The sequence below is a fragment of the Aptenodytes forsteri genome, unplaced genomic scaffold, assembly GCF_000699145.1.
Source record: "Aptenodytes forsteri isolate BGI_AS27 unplaced genomic scaffold, ASM69914v1 Scaffold145, whole genome shotgun sequence".
In the NCBI taxonomy this organism is placed as follows: Eukaryota; Metazoa; Chordata; class Aves; order Sphenisciformes; family Spheniscidae; genus Aptenodytes; species Aptenodytes forsteri.
This window is the reverse complement of record NW_008795122.1, coordinates 4,275,469-4,297,728: the sequence shown is the minus strand read 5'-3', so window position 1 is coordinate 4,297,728 and position 22,260 is coordinate 4,275,469. Positions and strand designations below refer to the sequence as shown.

General features: G+C 37.9%; 1 protein-coding gene across 1 annotated transcript in view; it reads left to right on the top strand.

Annotated features, from left to right (window-relative positions):
• Window positions 1-707: 707 nt before the first annotated feature.
• Window positions 708-22,260, top strand: part of FNDC3A (fibronectin type III domain containing 3A) — a 105,231-nt gene continuing 83,678 nt past the window's right edge. The window contains exon 1 of the mRNA XM_009277150.2: window positions 708-833. Coding sequence (XP_009275425.1) covers window positions 732-833 — 102 coding nt within the window. The 5' untranslated portion in view covers window positions 708-731. The remainder of the gene's footprint in view (window positions 834-22,260) is intronic.

Here is a 22,260-nt window from a genome sequence, read left to right as displayed (position 1 = left end):
GTTTTAGCTGCTGGTAAAGCTCTTAAAGGGCCACTGGTTATCAAAATGACACAGCTTTTAATTCTGGGTCTAATACATTTTAAAAGTAAAGAAATGTCAGATTGTGCAGAAGATTTTTTTTATTCCTTTGTCTCACTTGAACATTTCCTAGTAACTAGTTGTTCCTAAAATAAGTGTTACAGTAGTAGAAAAAGTGGGTTGGTGATTTAAAAAAAAACAAACAAAAACCAAAAAACCCCAAACACAACAAAAATAGTGTCCCTGTTCATAGATCTCAGTTTTTTTACCAGTTTCATATAAACAGGGACACTATATATGTAAGTTCTAAGGCAACTGTGCTTTTTTTTTCCTTTTTTCTTCCAGTAAGCATTTTGTCAGCAGTACCAGTCAAACTTAGACAAAGTCTTGGTTTACAATCAAAGTTAAAAGATTCAGGTTTGTTAGTTCCAAGGCTGTGATGTATCTTCTTTTAAAGTTCAGCCGCTAGAGGGGGTCTAAACCTACCCTCTGTATAAATAAGGCTTATACTGGCTGGCAAAACACATCTTCAGGTATACATGATTGCTGGAATGTTGTGGAAACATACTTTCTAAAGGTGTCTAGTTTCATAATCTTTTTTTCTTTTTAAAGTGAGGCTGTTTTTTAAAGGTAATTATTGAGAAATATTTATATAGTTTAACCATTTGAGTAACTTTTCTTTGCAGGTGATCTTGTGAATTAGCGTACCATCAATGATGGCAGAACATCCACCGTTACTGGATACCACTTCGATTATAAGTAGTGAAATCCCTCTTCTAACTTCCCCTATTGTTAGTGGGGATGGAGCACAACAGGTAAGGAAACTTCAGTATGTTTTTTTTTTTCCGTCTTCCAACAGCATCATTGACATATTGACACTGTAAAAGATAGTAAGCCTTCATCTGGAATATTTCTGTGCAGCTTTGGTCATGCATGTGTTTTAGAGATTGAGGTGAAGGTAGAACTGGTGCAGAGAAGAGATTTATAAGGAGTATAAAGCAGAAAACCTGTCTTGTGAAAGAACATCTTCATAGAAGGATGGGACCAAACAGCTGCTAAGCTGTCTAGCCATCCTTGAGTCTTCATTTGGAAGCTATATATTTACATTATCATGTGACCTTGTTAAGGTTAATAAACCTTCCCTTATGGTAGAGCTTACTAGCTCAAGCACAACATGCTAACAACTCTATGGCCTCTAGACTGACCCTTGCTTACAACTGGGTATCTTGAATGGTGGGACTTGCTTTTGTATGTTAGTGTCCGCCTGGATACTTCAAATTTTTTTTTGTTTGTTTTTTGGACAAAACCAGTCAAGGTGATAGAAAAACTTATGATTATGGCTTCGGAACACTGGAGAAAGGTCAGCTCCAGTGAGGAACAAGTGTTGGCAAAAACGTATGCATTCTCCATATTTTTAACCTAGGAAGAATATTTTAAGCCCCAGATAAGCACAGTTCTGGAGCAGCTTCCAATGGGAGAAAAGGAGTGAAAAATTAAGTGAAGTGGTTTGAAGTACCTGAATGGATTGAGAGATCACTGCCTGTGATAGCAAGAGACTGGACTTGATAATCTACAGAAGTCCCTTATAGTCTGCCATTCCCATGCTTGATCTTTATGCAGAAGAAATAATTATTTATCATAAAGAGGGATTAATTTGTAGGGTAAAAACCACAGAAAAGAGCTTTAAAATGAGACTGGAAAATGGATTGCAACAGTTCATGAGATAAGATTTGGGCTGCAGTGAGATCTTCACAATGTAGGGGAAGCTTAAATACAGAGAAAGAGCTGATAAATCTTTTTTAATGAACGTATGGACAGAACATTCCAGTAAAAGGGAAAAAACAATATCGAAACTTGCGTTCTCTTCCAAATACTGACATTTAGAAGTAGTAATCTGTAACATGCAAGAGGAGAACTGTTATTATTTCCTTACATGTTCTGCTTTGAAAAGTTCAATTTTAAGCCTTGCAAACAAAAAAGAATAAAGCATGCCTACGCAAAGTTAAACATACCACCACCATTTCTTTTCTTTACTCAATTGTGAATATTCTTTCTACTATTGTTTAAAAATTCTTATAGAACCCTTGAGGTTGGAAGGGACCTCTGGAGATGATGCAGTCGAGCTTTCCCCCACTCAAAGCAGGGTCAACTAGAGCAGGTCACCCAGGACCACGTCCAGTTCGCTTTTGTGTATCTCCGAGGATAAGGGACTCCACAGCCTCCCTGGCAGTCTGTTCCCCAATATTCAACCCACCTTCACAGTGAAATACTTTCTTACATTTTAGTGGAATTTCTGTATTTCAATTTGTGCCCATGGCCTTTTGTCCTTCCACTGGGCACCGCTGAGAAGTCTGGCTTGGTTTTGTTTATTCCCTCCACCTTCAGATATGCATGCACACTGATAATAAGATCTGCCCTGGTACATCTTTTCTCCAGGCTGAATGGTCCCAGCACTCTCAGCCTCTCCTCACATGTCAGATGCTCCAGTCCCTTCATCATCTTTGTGGCCCTTTGCTGGACTCCCTCCAGCATGCCAATGTCGTTCTTGTACTGGGGAGCCCAGGACTGGACCCAGATATTCAGATGTCTCACCAGTGGAAGGATCACCTCCCTTGACCTGCTGGCAGTGCTCTTCCTAATGCAACCCAGGATGCTGTTGGCCTTTTTTGACTCGAGGGTGCCTTGCTGACTTGCATCAACTTGTTGTCTGCCATTCCTTTTCTGAAAAGCTACTTTCCAGCCAGTCAGCCCTCAGTGTGTACTGGTGCATGTCATTATTCTTCCTCAGGTACAGGACTTTGCATTTCCCTGTGTTGAACTTCATGAGATTCCTGCTGGCCCATTTCTTCTGCTCGTCAAGGTCCTTCTGGATGGCAGTGCAGCCACCTAGTGCATCAACCACTCGTCCCAACTTTGTATCACTTGCAAACTTGTTGATGGTGCACTCTGTCCCATCATCCAGGTCTTTAAAGAAGATAGTAAACGTTATCTGCCCCAGTATCAACCACTGAGGTAGATGACTAGTGAATGGCCTCCTGCTGGACTTTGCACTGCTGATCACAACCCTTTGAGACTGGCAGTTCAGCCAGTTTTCAGTCCACCTCAGTGCCTATGTTCAGTCTGTACTTCATCAGTTTCTATGTGAGGCTGTTAGGCGAGGCAGTGTCAAAAGCCTTGCTAAAGTCGTGATAAACACTATCTACTGCTCTCCCCTCATTCACCAAGCTAGTAACTTCATTGTAGAAGGCCATCCAGGTTTGTCAGGTGTGATTTCCCCTTTGAGAATCCATACTGACTACTCCCAATCACCTTTTTATCTTTAAGGTGTTTGGAAATGGCTTCTAGGAAGATTTGCTCACGTATCTTCTCAGAGCTGAAGGTGACGTTGACTGGCCTGTAGCTCCCTGGATCCTCCTCCTTGCCCTTTTTTGAAGATTGCAGTGACATTTGCTTTCTTCCAGTCCTTGGGAACCTCCCCTAATCACCGTGACCTTTCAAAGATAGTTGAGACTGAGTTACTTGTTCTGCCTTCCCCAAAAATAAGACTATCAAGCTGTGCTGTCAAGCTTACTTTGTAATGGTGCAAAATTTTGAGTCGGATACAAGCTTAAATGTTTTTTTGGGATACTTTTTCATTAAAATGTTGTCTCTTTTAATCTTGCTTGGCAGAAAAAAACCTGGAAAACAAACAAAGAATTTCTTCAAAGAAATGAATTTGTGGGGGTTTCTGTCAATCTTAAGGGAAAAAACATCATATATGCTGTCGGTGTCCTTTTTTATTTAAAAAAAAATAAAGCTTCTCATTAAGAGTACTGTCTAAAGTGAAACTGATAGTAGTAGAGTTTATTTTAAAAAAGAAAAAAGAGTCTTCAGAAAGTATTGGGCAGATTCTGAGTCATCAATAAAGTCAGTTTCTTTCTTCATTTCATGATAAGCAGCAGTATACCACAATGTTTTCTACTGTTCTGTGTTCCACGATGTCTAGTGAAAGTTGTGACTTTCATTTTCTGTCCTTCCTTCACATCTGACAAATGACTCATGAAGAATCTACAAATGCATTTGTTTGGTGGCAGGAAAGTTCATTAGAAACCCTTTTTGCATCTGGTGATTTAAAAGCCATCACTAAGTAGAAAATACTTTGTATATCTGAAATATAGGAAATACAGAATTGCAGGTACTGTTTACTCTGTCAAGGTTGCCCAGTTAAGACTTAAGCCACAGAAAGGTCAGGCAGGCCATTATTTATTTAAAGGGTCTTAAAATTGTTATGATTGTTTTATATGGTACACTAATGAAAGTGGTGTATACTTTCAAATGAAGTGTGATGTATTGAAGTGCAACACATCATAATTCTGAGTCTTTTCCTTTTTTTTTGAAAAAATATTTTAACCAGAATAATAGTTCATTGTATTCCTTTTTTTCTCTTGTAACTTTGAAGCTCGAGAAGTGTGTAGACTTTTGCCTTCATGATGGAATTGCTCATTTTTCTGAAAGTCTCTTATTTGCTTAGCTACGGTACACACATTCTGTAGGGGTTACTTCCTTAAAATACGAAAACTACTTCTCCAGTTTCTTTTGTAACAGCATCATGGTGTTGGATTGCATAATCTATAACGTAATCTGTAGTGCTGACAGAACTTAATTGTGTTCCCACAATCAAAATTCAGAGCTGTTTTGTCTGTGTAAATAAATGTATATGTTCTTCTGTCTTCATAGTGTGTAGGTTGGACTGTAGCTATTCTAATTAGTTCTAGCCAGTCCTGACTGAAAAAGGTACTGAAAATCTACTAGAAAACTCTTTAAATATTTTGTTTATATTTTGGTATTTCCTATGTTAGACTAGTTAACCATATCCTAGAACTTGCAAGTTTTTGTTCAGTTGTGAAACATCTGAGGATTTTTTTAATCAATTCCCCTCTCCTTGCATCTTACCAGAATTAACTGTCATAATTACTGTGATTTAAGTTGTATATACTGTGTAACTGAGTTACCAAATGGATATAGACCATTCAGTACTCTTTTAGAACAGCTCATATCTTCAAGATAATCTATTTCAAATACTTGAAGTTCTGCTAGCAGTTTAAGTGTGAAATAGCAGTACAAATATTTGAACATGTTAAGGTGAAAGGTCATATGCTTCAAATAGTGGAAGTGTCTGATCAGGTTAAAGCTGTAACTTTCCACCATGTTTTAAAACAAAACAATCCACAAAGTTAGAGGAACGCGCGTGTTCAGGCAAAAAACATGGGGAGCTTAAACTGTGTGGATGTTCATATGCTACTCAGTGCTGCCATGGGAGACTGCCTCGTTCTGTGTCCCACAGAACAAGGGACTACTGTTAATTTTGTAGGACAAAACCGGGGAAAAGGAAAAGCAAAGACCAAGCCCGTTAGCTCCTCCCTCTCTATTAAGCACAGAAATACTGCTTTTGCACCTTCTCATCACTGTGTTCAATGTGAGTGGGTAACATTCTCTTTATATCTTGGTGGTGAGTAAGGTTGTGGATGAAGTATGGAGAGCATCCATAGGAGTTGATAGAAACCAAGTGACACTGAAAAAACATGGTATGAGGACAGAAGTGCTTGAGGGTTTTTCATGCAGTGAGGCTTTACTGATTATTGCTGAGGCTGGACAGGAAGGATGTGTTTGATTATGTGAGTCCTGATTTGGTGAGGGGAGGGAAATTCATGATTGAGAGGAAAATGAGGAGGCAAGAGTTCAAACTGCTTTCTTTAACAGATACTTTGTTTTTCCTGATATTAGGCTGATGTTAAATTGTTTTGGAAAGTGTCTACAGCACCTAGTGCTATTCCAAGACAAATCAGTAAATTGCCGACACAAGTTTGCAGCAACATTGGAGTTCTGGACCCTCTCTGCACCTTCCCACTAAAGCTAACAGTTGCAGAGTGAGACATCTCTATATAACCTTGGTGTCCTTTATTACCAAAAAGGTAGATAGCCCTCTCAAAGTAGCCCAATACCTGTTAACCGTTTCCTTTTCTTTGGGGAATGGGGGACACAGTGTTTGACCTTTAGTCAGCTTTATTTCTCAGCAAGGTATAGTGATAAAGTAGTACTTCTAGCTTGGGAAGCTGGTTACTTATCCTCCAAACTTTATTCAGAAGTTTAGATGCTTAGTGGGATTTCCAAAAATCCAACTCTGTGTGTGTATGTAGTATGTGTCTGTGTGTGTATATGTAATATGTTGTGTGTGTGAGTTTAAATGCAAATTCTTTGAATTGAAATAGATATTTAGCATCAAATCTACAAGTTAGTATTTCTAAAACGAATTTCTTCTTTAAATATTAAACCTTCTAATCTTCAAGTTATTATTAACCTGTTATCATAGGAGGAAGTCTTCAGTCAGCAGAGTAATAGATGGCTATAAAAACAAATTAAATAATTCTGAGAATCCTTTTTTTTGGCTCTCAGATTGTTTACATACGTGGAGTCACAGCAGAAATATAATGGTGAAGATGTAAACTGGAACTAAATGATGAATCCCCTTTTTTGGCTTTCAGATTGTTTACATACGTGGAGTCACAGCAGAAATATAATGGTGAAGATGTAAACTGGATTACTAAATGATTTTCCTCAGTTTTAGTTCTGACACTTCTGTTTCTGAAAAGCATATGGTACATTATCAAGTTCCAGCTTGCTTTTTTTTGCCTTGCTGCTGAAAATCAAGCCTAGAACTGCATATGTTTCATGATCTTTTCCTTTACAAGAAAAAAAAATCCATGTTAGAAGTTGTTTAACAGCATATACTTCTCACTGCTTTCCATACTGTGCTGTTTTCCCTTCCTTTATCTGTGTTTTGAAGAGTACAGAGTACATGCATGGCTGCTTTTGTCTTTTTTTGATTGGGTTTTTTTTGTTGTTTTGTTTTTGGTTTTTTAATTCCCTTTTGGCTCTATTGAATTAGCAGATACGTCTAACTTTTCCTTTCAGAGATTCATTAAAGTTTGTTTTAGTTAACAAATATTCTTCCATCCTTCAGTGACTTCATAGCATTGAAGTGCACCAGAACTGTGTTCACTGGAACCATTGGAATTCTTCTGCGTGTAATGCTGCAGCGCCAGCTTACGGAAGCCGATTATCAAGCTGTATTTTTTTCCAGGATTGATTAGTACTTTTGTGTAGCAACCATCACTGGAAAAATACATAATCAAACTTATATGGGACATTCTGTATACAAAAAAACTTTTCCATAAAAGTTTTGAACTGGTTGATGGCTATGATTCTTAAAAGTAACACCACAAAAAAAAGCTATGAGGATGTGAGTTTTGATGCCTCAAGGTTATTAGATCTTTTCTGTATCTGAGTTAATCATATTTTTTGGTCAGGAAGAGTGAAGTTTTGTCTTAGTTAAGTGTAAATATTTTTCTTTTTTTGCCTTTGAGATCAGAATTTTCTCTTATGTATTTAAAATGTATCCTTGATTGCAAATGCATTGAAAACTTGCTTTAAATTTCCTAGAAGCAGCCATCCTCCACCAATTCTTTGGTGTATAGTTATATATAAATACTATGCTGCTTTTGGTTAGCAGAAAGCAGCATTGGATTTATTGCACAACTTGTACTAGCATCCAAATATATTTATTTTAATATCTACTGTCTGAAAATAAATGTAGAAACAAGAGTGAGGGCTGTATAGTTCACAGCCTTTCCTACTTGTATTCAGTATGAAAATTCATGGAATGAAGTATCCTCATAAACCTTCTCTGAGTAATCCTCTTTCTCTCTAAAATGTCTGTTTTCATTTCCGTGATATGAATCCTAGATTAATTTTGGTCTCTGATACAGTAGATTCCTCCCAAGATACTTGAGGCAAGATTTCCCCTGTTGAATGAATCTCTTCAGAAACTGACATTTGGGAGAATTGGATGACGTGAAAATCAGATTTAAAGTCAGTTAGTCACTGTAGGTTGCTAACATAGTCAATCAGGAGAAATAAGCATGTCTGGAAGATGATATCTTTCATGTTTTAGGAAGGTGACTAAAAAGCTGTACTTTTTTTTAATGAGGTGATGAGGTGCAAGTTCAATGCTTATAGCTCCAGGCAGGTAGCCCAGTTCCTCTCTGCAGTCTGTTGCAAGTGGGCCCAGTTCTTGAGTCTGCGTGCTCCTCTATCAGTAAGGTTTGGAAGGGTACAGTTATGTCCAAGCAGTGTCCTGGACTGAGGCATGTTCCTTGGTCCCCTTCTCTCCCCTTCTTTGTGCCATGGGACACTTAATGCTGAGTAAGCCAGGACCTGAATGCCAGAGTCCAAGACCTACGAAGTCACCCTTATTGCTTACGTACATTTCCTCAGAAGACAGCTATTGTAAGCTCTAACTGCTTTGCAAAGCCATATTTTTAACTACAGAAACTGCACTCTCAAAATATGTGAGAATTACACACTTTGCAAACAAGTAATCTGAAGTACATCCCCTGCTAGCTGAAGCCTGTTTTCTCTCCCCCTCCCCCCACCGCGTGATTGAGAGGTTTCTTTATTTACAACTGGGCAAAGTCCATCTAACCCTCTGCGTATTACAGAATTACATACTTTATAGAGCGGCCAGAATTACATTCTCCAGGAAGAGATAGACTCAGGTTTATACACCATAGCAAAAATGGCCCTTGGCTCTAATTTTTCTCCCTTTCTTTTTGGAAGTAGAGGAGAAAATATATGGGAAAGGTTTGGGGTTGTAGAGATTTCGCCCACCAAGCCCTTGGTCCAGTACTGTCTGAGCCTTCCCAACCTCATCAAATTGAGGATGTAGTCTTTAATTTCTCTTCCAGGTCAGGTTCGTGTTGTCACACAGTGTTTTGATATACAGCGATACCCAGTTTTGTGCAAAGCTGGGTGTATAGGGAACTTTATCAGGGGGAAAAAAGGCTACTTTAGAAGTGCTATTGAAACTCCTAGCCTTCTAACTTTTTTTTTAATGAAGTGTTATTTTGATTAACTAGAGAATACAGTTCTTCCTTTGGCACTTTCTTCTGTGCTCTATTTAAGGTAGAAATGTTAAAGACACATCCATCAGTCTTAAATATTATGGGACTTTAAACTTGCTATATCACAAAACAGGAATCTGAGCTGTCAGAAGCAGTGTTGGGAAATATAAAATTCTCTTCTAGTCCATATACTTTCTAAACCAACGGCTTATATGTTTCTTAAATCTTATAAACTCTTCAGAAACTGAATGTCCAAATTCAGTTTCAGCTTGCTTATTTATATTTTTCTCTTAATTGTTACAATTGCATTGCAGGAGGGGATTGTTTTTAAAGGATATTTATTACAAATTTTGATTTGAGTTGTTGTTCAGCAGAGTTCTTTAAAAAAGGTGGGAGAAGAAGGTACCACCTTCTCCTATCACTTCAGCCCTTGAAACAGCTATATAAATTACAGAATACTGCACAGCCAGTGATCTCAGCTGCTGCCTGCTTGGTGAAGGTCTCCACCAGTAACCTGCTGTTCATGGCACTTACTGGTTGTAGGGGAGAGAAATAGTGTCTATCCTGCTTGCTGGGTCCTCTTTTTGTACTTCAGAAGGGTGAAGGAAGTCAGGACGAGCTGAAAGGGCTCTGCCTCAGCCTACAGAGGGAGAATCAATTGTAGCTTTATGACCTTTCTGAAATAATGTATTCAGCTGTTAGGCCAAAGGTTGATCATGACTGGTTTATAATGTTGGATATTGTTTCTCGGTGAATGCCTAACTGGTTGCACACACTTTCAGACATGTCCAGATATTACTGACAAAGAAATTCTTTGAAGTAAAGTGCCATTGACTTGCGTCATCATTAGCAAATCTGTTAACTGTCCACCTCACTCTGTTCATCTTGGCTAGCTTTCATAATGTTTGTAACATTCTTTCTTTTTTTTTAATTTTATTTATCAGTAGGTATTATATGGAAGGAAAATACAGGCAAAATTCTCTAACAGTAGCACAACTGTTCAGCTTGTTTCAAATGTGTGCTAACCAGCAAACTAATTCTTCCCCTCTTCTCAGCATTAAGATCTTCACAACAGATTCAGAGAGACTGGGGGTAGGTGGTCTTTGGAAGTATTTTTTTTGCATAGGGAAACACCAAATAGTACCTATTCGACATATACTTTGTGGCAAGTGCTGGTACAGCCTGCAGGGAAAGCGCAGGAATTGCAAAGTACATACAGTTGAAGTACAGCTGAGAAGTGTCTTCAATTTTGATGCTCAGTTGAAATAATTGTAAGGGTGTCTTGATACCACAAGTGTTGTGAAGAAGACAGGATTATTACAGGAAGAGAAGATCATGGTTTTTTACTTATTTTAAATACAATATCTAAAAAACTGTTGCAAATCAGATCAAAAATCTTCAGAGTGCCTGGCTTTCTTTGAACAATGCCACATGTAGCACTTTACAGCACTTTTAGATTTTTTTTTTTTTTTTTTAGAAATGAAGTTTTTGATTCTCTGAACATTTAGTAGCATCTTAAGCAGCTGTGGGTTTGGGGTTTTTTAATTGTAATTTTCACTTCAGACAATCTTTGTTAAGTTACTTAGTTTTCCAAAATTAAATTTGCAGTCTTCTACCTTTCAGTGTGTCTAGATACAACTTAAATGAAATTTTACTCCCTGATTCTGTTTTGGACCGTTGCCAATATGCAGACTGATCAGGGAAAGTGCCTAGTGAGGGCACTAGCCCCTGCAAAGTATTAGCTGAAAGCTTAGCCGTTGCTACCACTTTACTGTGCAGTATGAGCTCTGTCCCTCATCCAGTTCTGCTTAGCGTTGTAAAGCTTTAAGTCCTGTGGACCTCAAACAACAAGTCATCATGAAATGAGAATAATCTGGTTGAAGTCTTCCAGTTTTTATTTATAGAGCTTGATGTGTCTAACCACTGGCCAGGTCCAGATGCCTCAGAAAATTCCAGAGTTCAATGACTGCCCCAACACTGCTTCCTTCTAATTCCCTGTAAACAAGGATGATCTTAAAACTTTGAAGCACAAATGCTTGTCTGTTGCATGATCCAGATTCTTTGAAACACTCCTGTTACCCTTATGTTTATACTTTTACTGATTTAAAGATATAATAGTGGGATTATTTAAGTAGCAAATTTTCTGTGCGCTATCTGCTAACCACAGACTGTGTCAATGCTAATGAAACAGGTTGGGTTTGCTGTAAATGAGACAAATAAAACTTTGCTTAGCCAAGCTGTGAGAACTGAGAATGCAAAAGAGAAGAGACAAAGCAGAAACAAGTAGATCAAAAATGTAAGTGTTTCTCAGTAATAAAATTTCTCAGTAATAAAGAATGAGACAGACACACTTATGGAACGTACACTGATAGGCACTGTTATATGTGGACACTAACAAGTCTTGAACATTTATCAGTGACATTGGATGCAGATTTTAACACTTAGCTCTTGCTGGTTCTTCTTAGAAAACTTTCTATTTTTACACAACAAGGCTCCAAACCATCTTTCTCCCCCCCCCCCCCCCCCCCCCCCCCCCAGCTTTCTGCTGATCATCTTTTACGTGAAGAGAAGGGGGGGAAACATGAGTACAGTAAGAATTTAAAAAAACCTTTTTGTAAATACAATCAGTTTATCTGCTAGAATTAAAAAAAAACAAACCACCACCAGTTCTCAGATCTTTCCAACCTGCCTTTCTACAAAAAGCAGTGAAAGCTTATTGAAATCTATAGTTTTTGAATGTCAGTGCCACTGAACAGTCTCGTCATCTTTCCAACCTCCCTGTTTCCAGTTGCTTCTAGGGATATTCTGTTGTCTTAGTGCGTTCAGTGGTGCTGACAGTATCTTGTAGCAGTGGTTAAAGATGAAATGTTTGCTGATTTTTATTATCTGTCAGCTGCCTTTTAGAAAAATGATGCAGAGTTGCTTGCTCTCTCCTCTGAAAATATACATAGAACTTGGGAGCATGTCACTGGAAAGATGGCTTCTTTCTCTCGCTTTCTTCAGGACATGCTGCTACTACTTGTCTAAGCTGAAATAGTTTGGATTGTGTTTGGTTTTTCAAAATCTCAAACATGTAAATTGTTACTGCAACAGATTATGTAACATTTACTTACTTCTGTATGGATTTCCTCCCTAGTCCTGAAAACAAAGATTTGTTAATGGCCTTTACTACCCAGATCTTTTCTGTTCTTCATTAGGAAAGTGTTAATCTTCATATATGGAGCAGTTACATCCCTCTAGATTATCAGTCAGTATTAGCAGATGCTAGGGTAGAGAATTGTGTAGTTGTGGGAAACCTATAAATTGGAATTTGGGCAAATAAATTTGGGGGAAAACAGAAGATTTTAGAACTTTAGTGTTAAGAGTGTTGCATTGTGTTACTTGGACAAAGATCAATGTCTATAGGACACTTATGAATAACAATGAGAAGCCTGTTTTCTTCTGTCATTCATACTAAAACCCAGAAGATAATTTCAGGCAAAAAAGAAAATTCTAACATTACTTTTCCTTATAGATACCACAGAAATGTGTGCTTAGTCTGCTATGAATTGGTATGGTACTGTGCAGAGCTCAACCTAAAGTTTTCAGAATTCTTTAATGGTTACTAGCTAACATAAATGGGGAAGGAGGAAGTCTTTAGGAAGTACGAAAGAAGATGGAGATCAAAAAATCTTGCGAAAGATGACTTTAAGAAAGAATTAGTTGGAAGTAACATTCTTCACAACCATGAAATTCTTAAATTGTTTTAAATTGCAAAAGGCTTAAGACACTGTTTTAATTCAGCTTTTATTACTGATGTGTCAGCTGTTCCTATGTAATGATCTTATGCTCTCTGTAATACCTGTTACATAGGTCTTTCGCATTTTTCCATTTAATCAAATGTTACTGGGTTTGATTGTGGAAAAGAGTAGCTTGTAGCCTCATTAGCTTCGTTATGATCTGAACAGCAGATTTTGAACACACAATCAATTGAAAAATGACTTGTGCTGCATTTGTAACTGACATCACCTTAGCTGGACCATAGATGTGATTGCATCTGGCAATTCCTGTGCTGCTAACGAATAATAACACTCAAGTCTTGCAGTGTTCTTTGATCAGTAGCTTTTAGGGACATACAAATGCTGTTGCACTAGTCCTAGAAACGGGGAAACTCTGGCAGAGGTGAGGTGACAAACCCACAAATCACAGCAAGTCCATGTCGGAGCCACAACAGAGTTAGCATCTTGAGCCTGTGTGCAGTTTTCCCTGTTCACTGGACCACACTCTGTGGAGCCAACCTAGATGTAATGATTTTCTTTGTAACAAAAGACTGTACATAGATGGAAAAAGAGCCACTTTGAAAACTAAACAGTAAATGTTTTCAATAATAAAACGATACCGGATTTGAATAACTGATACCTTGAGCCTAAAAGCTTTTAGTTGGTAAAGAATTTCATGCTGATCAAATGTTAGGAATATGACTTGAAGTTAAAATAGCGGAAAGTTACTTTTTTTGTTATAAGTAGGCTGTAGGTTTGAGTTCTTTTACATAAAAGTGTGTATGTGTGTACACTTGCTTGTTACCTTTGAAGACATTACTGTCCCAGTAATTTTTAAATTTTTTTTATGCCTCAAGCAACATTTAATCAGTAATCCCATGTTGTTGCAAAGCAGTTTCATATATCTTGTCTGTTTATGGGTTAAGACTTAAACCAGAGTGATGCATATGTGGTATTTGAAGTAATTTCTCACAAGAAGGGAGGGATGCGTGTTTTGCCCTACGTAGCTGTCTTTCCACAGGTGAGGGTATGCCAATGGGCCCCTGCTATTGTTGGGATTGAAGACCGCAGATGTGAGATTGCCAGAAACTAATACTGGATGTTTTCAGTTCAGCTCCTTAGTGGACGCTAATAGAGTGAAACCATCTTTGTCAGCCATCTGAAATGTCTTAAATGTTAATATCTAATAAGATATTTCTGGTTGTACTATTATTTAGGGCAGACGTATGTAAATTATAAAGCAAAATTGGGAAACACACTCCTTTCTTTTCATGTCTCTTAATGTATCTAATAAATGCACAGTATAGAGTAACACAGTATTTAAGAAAAAGTGCAGTAGAATCCAGTTGATTATTTCTTTACTGTATCTTTTTATTCTCTTATAAAGTGTGGTGGTGTTTTTTTTCCCCTCCCTCCTTTCTGGCTTATTTGCAAACTGAAGTCACGAGCTGCATCATAGATTCAAGTATATAGTCAGAAGTTGGTTCATTCCGAGCTAGTATATCCTATCTGGGAATCAGGAGGCTAAATTAAAAATGCAGTTATAAAATAGTATATATTTGGAAGCTTTGTTCTCTTAAACCCGAACCTTCTGTTGACTGACGTTAGATGATCCAGAAGCAGATGCTGCAGCAGCTATTTGTTGATTTAGTTGCTATGGTGACATGATACATTCGTGTACAGCAGGAAGCTCACTGTACGTTGGCTAATTTGATAGGAAGGAAGGCTTGAGGTAGGTATTGCTGACTATATTGTTAATTGATCCTACCTTTCACATCCTGCCTCCGCATGCTTTGTGGATGCACAGCTATAGAGGAAGGTAAAGGGAGATACTCCAGCGTGGCGTTTAGGTTAAGGTGCTCAGTTAAGAGAAGGGGGAGGCAGTGCTCAACACATCACTGAAGATTACCTCAGTATTAAGTGAATGGAACAGATTGGAGCAGCCGGAGTGGTGACTGTTGAATCTTCCTTCATCCTTTGTCACTGTGGTAGCACCAGTTGAATGAGAGAAATAAAAGGATGCGAGCAACAGTAAGTCAAAGTGCTAAGGCTTTTGAAATGGGTTACGAGATAAAGCATGTCAGTAATTAACATCTTGATTGGAGCTATTAGTGGAGAAAAATGTAATTGTTCTGAATATGTGCCCTAATGACAGAGCATAAATGTGGCTCTGCCTGGAAGTTGTGTTGTATTATATTCACCCTTTGCCAGAAATACACCCTTTTTTAATCTTGTTGCAGTCAGACTGTTAAAGATACAGTATACATCTTACAAAGGGTTTGGCTGTACCCCGCTCTTAACAGGTTTAGTTGAGCGTTTTAAAAATTTTTGAAGTCAGAATGACCAAAAGCATTAGCTATGGTGTTTTCCTAAATTTGTAAAATGTTCAAAAATGAATTTACCTTTTGTCTTTTTGGCTAAAAATACTTCTCATCAGTACTGCTGAGCTAATTTCAGTTGCAGTATTTTTAGACAAACCACTACTCTCTATTTTTATGTTGACTTTATTACTAATGCATTTAGAAATATGATTTTGGTAAAGTCTTTCCATTATTTGTGATTTTTGCTGACAATCATTTGCTACTGACTCAGCACCTATAACCATATAATGCTAAATATAGATGTCTTCAGATTAATAAGAAACAAACCCCCAAAAAGCAACCCCAAGCCTGAAGCTCTAGTCTCTTTCCTAGTAAAACATCTCAAAAAACGTCGTTTCTGCTAGTATAGAAATGGATTGTGATTTGATTCTCTTTAAATTACAGTTTCAGAGGTCCAGGGAAATGTTTTGGAACACTTTACCCTCTTGGTTTCTAGGAAGTTTGTTTGGAGGAAAAAACCAAAACACCCTACAACCCCAAAAAACACACACATCCCCAAAACTACTCCAGAATGAGAGAAAAACAGAACTCTGCTTTTCAGTGGTACTGTTTTGCTCCAATTTGTAATCTTTCTTGTACAGAACAGTCTCTTACTACGTTATTTCATTTCAGTATGCTTTAACCACAGTTGTAATATAACATACTCTTATTTCTTCATATTATATATAATTTTAGCAATCGATAAAATTAATGTAACGCATCCTAGCTTTTTCCCCCCCACTTTTTCCTTGCCTTCTTACGTCCCCACATTTTTCAGTATTTTAGTATGTATGCCAGACTATGAATTGGCTTTGCTGCTAAAGGATTGCATTTTTTCATTATGATATATTTAGTGGTAGTTCTATTAGCATTCTTGTTACGTATATTTAGAGGCTTTTAACTCGGTTGGAAAATTTGTCCCAGATTTCACTCATTCTGGAAAAATATGTAAATTCACAAAGCATAACTAACTTCTTTTAGGGGAAGATATCAAGTAACTTACTCAGTTCATCTCCTCTTCAGTGGGAGGTGGGAGGTGGCTGGGAAGAGGTAAGGATTCCAAATATCCCTTTACACTGAAATTCAATCCGGTTCCTTTGGTTTTCTTGCCTTTGTGGCAAGCACTGTAGACAGTGCTAGCCTGTGGAGAGAACAGAGTGTCAGTTCTCAGGTGGGCTTATCCCACAACTTAACACATGACACAAAGTATATAATGTATTTTGGTTTCTTTAGCCTCAGTCAGGATTAAAAAAACTTAACCTTTTTCTTTTCCCCTTCAGAAGGCTGATAGTCCTTGATACTGAAGGATGTGTTTGAGAGCTAAGATATTTTGGAGAGGCAGAGAAAGCTTGAAGTCTATAGATTTTTCTTTAATGCAAATAGAAAACTATTTCTCTCGTATCTCAGTATGTCTAAAATGATAGTTTCAGTCTTCCAGCTAAGACTTTGCTGGTTAGAAATAAACCCGTAGGTATTAGGAAAACTAAATATTTTTTAAATTATGTTGTATATTCAGTAGCTAATAACTTTTTCTACAGACAGAGAAGCTTTTAGGTATAAAAGCATTTATTTGGGCAATGCAGTTTGTTACCTGCTGAAAAAGATTTGAAAATGTGTCTGTGAATACCAGACTTGTAAACAAAACTTTACTGCATCCAAATTGAATCTCTTGATGTTTGTGCTAGCTTAGAAGAGTTAGAAACTGTATTTCAGTCAGTCCTGTCCTTTAGAAATACAGGTATTGTTTGAACTGTGGCTTTAAAATGTATAATACTTAGATCATCCTTACGTGGTAAGGATTAAGCTAAACTCTCTTCTATAAACCTTATTCAAATCTGATCTGCAAAAATTTCCCCAAATTAGGTAGGTCTTCGTACCTTTATGGAGCAAGGTGGAGGAGGAGGTTAGCAACTGTCTTAATTCTGGATTTGATTTTTTTTGTGCCTGTGTAAAAGATCATCTAGTGTGTGTCTAGACACAATCACTTTTTGTTTGGGTGGGTTTTTTTTACTTCAGACTAAATTTAAACTTCTAGAACCTAAACAATAAATTAAAAATACTATCTCTGTATATATGATATATTAGCAATAATATTTTGCATATGTATTTTCAAATAAAATCTCTTTTGCCTTACAGATCCACTGCATATATGTATTTGATAGAAGTGGCAAAATATTTCTGAGGCACTGTTTTTTGACTGTCTGTATCGTCCGTGTGTGTGTGTGTATTTGGGGAACCTTGTTCTTTAGCCTTTGAGTTTTATTCAGAGAGCTGCTTTTGCACATGTATAATGATGAGCAAAAGAAATAGGGACAGAAATAGTTTGAACTTCTAATTGTATTTACAGTTTCTGCTGTGGAAAGATGTTGCCTTAAAACAGTGAAGTAACATGCTTGTGGATTAGTCCTAAGCTCTTTTGTTTTCCTGCTCTGCCAGTCTTTCACCTCATCTAGGGCCTTTATCAGGATGAATCCAATTCCGGTACTGGTACTTCACAATAATGTCCACAGGTTTTATTTTGGTCTTGCTTACTAACCACCTGATGGAGAACAGTCATTAATTGTGCTAGCCTATTTATAGTTTGGGGGGGGGGGTGTGACTGAGAGCATTGGGAAAACTTTTCCCTGTAAATACGCATTTGTGATGCCACAAGTCTAATGCTGCCTTTCTTTCCCGTCAGCTAGCTGAAATTATCTTGAAACCTGGCAGTCTGCTAATACATCACTACTCCTGTTAGTAGGATGGAAGTAGAAGTAGAGGTGCTTGTGGAAGTGTGGATCTTACTGACAGAATGAGGGGTTGTTTGTAATTGTTGTTACTTCAGTAGAGTTAATGGGCTTTTTGGCCTTAATTAGTGTGCAAATGAACATATTCAAAGCAGGATTAGCTAGCTCTGTATTTTAAATTCCATTCTTTCCCTCACTGTGCTCCAATGAAGAAATACCTTAACCTGCATATTTGTCTGGCACAAGCAAATTGTTAGGCTGCTTAAGAAACTATTCTGTATCCATAAAGACAAGGATTAGTAAGATATAAATTAACTGTGTTTTGTATTGTTGCCATTCTGCCTTTAACACACATTACTGTGATCATATTAGTGGAGTGAAATACCTCTAAGAATCTTATTTCGGCTTCTGCAGCCTCTGCTTCGTGCTGGTAAAAGTTACTTCTAGACCTTTCTAGAGATAGGTGTTGACACTTGGCCTTAAGTTTTCCCTTTTTTGAAGCAGCCCTCTGAGTCAAGGTGGCTGCAGCTTTGTCTTGCACAGATTTCCCTTCCAGCTTTTGTTTTTTGTATTCTTAGTCTTATAACTTTTTTTTTCTGACTCCAGCTATTTTTATCAAATTAATTTCTTCAGCATTAGAAATAAGCTAAAGACTTGAAAAAACATCCAACTCCTTTCCTGGTTCAGTCTGCAGAAACATCCTGTAGTTTCTCTTGCAGAAGTGAAGAGCTTACTGAATAGTAATAAGAAACATTGAGCGCTCTCCTCTTTGAACATTCATACAGCCTTTGATTCTTTAGATGCAAAATCAGAATACTTTCTCATCCTACGCACACTGATGTAATAAAGCTAAATCATATATGAGATCTTCAGATGAAATTATTGTTAAATTATCATTACATCTGTTGATAGTAGTATGTCCAAGTCAATGTTGCGTATCTTTGTAGGACGTGATCATACTAGTTGAGCTACAATAAAATTATATTTTAATTTGGATTTCTCTGAGGAGAGAAATAGTATAAAATAGTCTTACATAGAATTGTTGTATTCTAAGAGTGTATTTATCATATAAGACCAGCTCAAATTATGATTAAGGTGAAGAATAGATTTTCAAAGCTAACTAAGGGGGTATCCCTTAACTAGTCCTTCAAAAATGCAAAACGCTGTAATGCTTCTTCAGGCTGCTGTCGGGCAGTGTTTATATATTAGTAATTTAAGTGTGCTCAGGAACGTTCCCAGAGACAGGCTAAGTGTCATGGAACAAGTCTGTTCTAGTAAACTATCTTTTTCTCCAGAAAGAGTGTCTGTGTGCAGACTGCCTGTTAAGAGTAGTCTCCAGAATAGTTTCCAGTATTGTCTGGGAGAAGACTGCTTGTTGGCATCGGCCTGTGTTGTGCTCAGGACTACTATAACATTGTTCATCATTCCAGGTGATGTTCCCAAGCACTGCTTACTTTGCTAATACAGATGTGGTTTTAGGTACCACTGACGTGGTCAAGGGGATGAAGCAGTTCTCCTAGGAGAGATTAGAAACAGGATGTCTCAGTTTGCAAAGACTGGGGACAAGGAGGGGGAAATTGCTAAGGCTTAAAAAATAATGAAGGAGGTGGATGAAATTTACTCAGAACGGTTATTCAGCAAATTCCATAGCACAGGAACTAGGGGTATTTAACTAGAAGATTGTTTTAAAATGGCTAGAAGGTGAACTTCAGGAACTTGCTGTTATAGGAGGTTGTGGAGGCAATTCAAAGTGTAAGCAAACTCAAAGAGTTTAGGCAAACTCATGGACAATGACAGAGATGGACTGCAGAAAGTGGCCTGGCTCACTTGCTCGCCCTAAATAGTTTCTTCGATTGATGTATTAGAGATAAAGTACTGGGCTAGATGGACTGCTGAGCTGGACTGCTGACCCAGACCATGAGGACATTTCTTATGTTCTTATTGGGCTTGAGTAGCTGCCTGAGTTTAAACAGCAATTTCAGGGAAAAGCTATTGAGCTTTCTAATATGTGGCATGATTCAGTTTTTGTTAGGAAGCTGGTCTTTGCCAATCTGGGCTATGTATCTTGAACTGACAGTGGATGGGCAGTGAAGTAAATGTTTTAAAATCAGGAAAAAAGTCAAGTATTCCATGCTAAGAAGGGAGGTTAATGAATACTATTCCTTTTTGCAATGCCTTTCTATGTTTTTAGGATGGATTTTGCTTTTAATATTGTGCTAAGAAACCTCTATTATCCATACCTATTTAATTAAACTACTACAAAGCTTAGTACGTTGTTCACTTAATCTGGGTTTGTCTTCTAAAATGTCTTTTGTAGACTAAATTAAGTACCATTGAAAAGTATGAAATGTCACTGTTAAAACTCTGACAGTCTTTGACAACTGTGTTTCAGGTATTTCAAACTTTAGTCATATGGGCTGGTAATTTTGTTTTATTTATGCAAGAATTGTTTTTAGGATAATTGTATAGATGCAGTCCTGTATTGCCAACTTGTATGCTATTCTCTGGAAAGAGATTCTGTCCTGGTTTTCATCAGGAACTGTATTGAGGTCATGTGGTTCATCATTAAATAACTTTTTAAAGGAAACAATTTATAGTCCCAGTGGAAATTACACGAAACTAGTTGTCCTAATACTCCCAATTCTTAATAGCAGCGCCTTAACGTATTTTGAACTTGAGACAAAAATATCTTGAGTCAAGGTTGTGTTAGCATTGAGAAATTACACTTTTAAATTTTATTAGGTTCTGTTATAGTTGGTTATGCTTTAGAAGTGCTTGTAGGATTCTAGAGCCTGTATCAAGGCCTCAGTGTCTGAAGTTCTCATTATTTTGTTAAGGTCGTGAAGTCCTTAACTGGTGTTTTGTTGATTTAGAAAGAGAAATGGCATTTGAAAAGTGGCTGTGTTAAACGTGCCTCCCACTGAGATTGACACATCACAAATGAGTTTTTTCAGATTGTCATAATTATCTTAGAGGAGCAGGCAATGGAAATCTGGATAGAATAATGCATGTTAGCCTTTAGATAGCAGAGCTTTAGACCCTGTGAGTAAAGCGACAGGATTTGTCACAAAAAGATTGATGTTTGGGAAGAGAGGCTGAGCCATCAGATTTTTCCAGAGCTTTTCACTTGGTTCCAGCCAATGTGAGTGTTGTGCCCAGAAGAGGAAGGAGATCAGGGTCTAGAATATTCAGTGTGAAAGACGAGGGCCTTGGTTTTCGTAAGTACTGATGTCAGGGTTCATGAAGTAGCATGTTGGACAATGAGATGTGCAAGCCTGCATAAAGCCACCTAGAATGAGATGAAAGAGCTATAAATACTAAGCAACCTGTAGATTTTATTTGCCTAACACGTGGTGCTGTGAAAGATTCATGTTACCTTTTCCTTTAGAGAAATTTTCTTGCATCTTTGATTATGTGCAGCAGACTTCTATTAGATAAGAGGGGATCCCTGTGAGTGATTGTCTGTCTTTGGTAATACCTCTTCTGACCAGAAAGGTATCAGGCTCTGTGGGCATAGCTTTAACTTTTCTTATTTCAAATTGCATCTACTGACGTGGTGAGTAAGTGTAAAAAATATCCTTCTCGAAGCAGTGATTACTCTATGGGGTTCAGCAGTGATCAGGCTGGTCCAGCAACCAGTGCTGGTCATGTTGACACATCTTACCCCAACACAAAGACTTTTGAAGCCAGCAGTTCTTGAAGCTTCTGAAATTACTTCAGCCCTGATTCAGACTCTCTTTTGGCACACTTGGCAACAAATACAGCCTATCTTGGAACAGCTGTAAAATACAAATGTGAATGCACAACATAAAAGCAAGGCTGAAAGTGGGAGCCAGTGAAATAAATACACAGTCAGGCATCAAGTAGACTAATAGTCCATTGACAAAAAGGCTCTATTTCCTGTTCCTGGGAACTGAGTGTCTAATTAAACTGTGCTAAGTCGGTGAGTCTCCGTACCCTTTTGAGTGGAAGTCAGATGTGCTCAGAGATGTGAGAATCTGATGACATCCTGAGTGTCAGGGTGGTGCTGGACTCCATCAGGAGACCTGTTGTCTCATGGCACAGCTGCTGCTGAACAGTGCCCCCTCTCACTGTGTTACACCATGGTTGGCATGCTGAGCCTTTACTTTCTCAGACTAGCTGTGAAGTAGACAAAGATTCTCACACAGGAGAAACAGCTACAAAAGAAAATCGGGAGGCATAGGGCCCACTTGCTGCAGTTGGGCCAGTACATGTATTCCTATGCTCAGATCCACTCTGCTGGCTGGAGCCTCCAGTTCAGATGTCCTGCAGCAGAGGTCTGGAGGAGGAGAACCAGCAGGTTCCCAAGGCAACATCATTACCCAGGTTACCAACGTCAGGCACTGACACAGAAGAAATGGAATACCAGTCGTCTCCCATTCCCTGTTACTTTAAAAGTAGTAATCAAGGGAATTACATCAGCCATTGCCCTAAAACT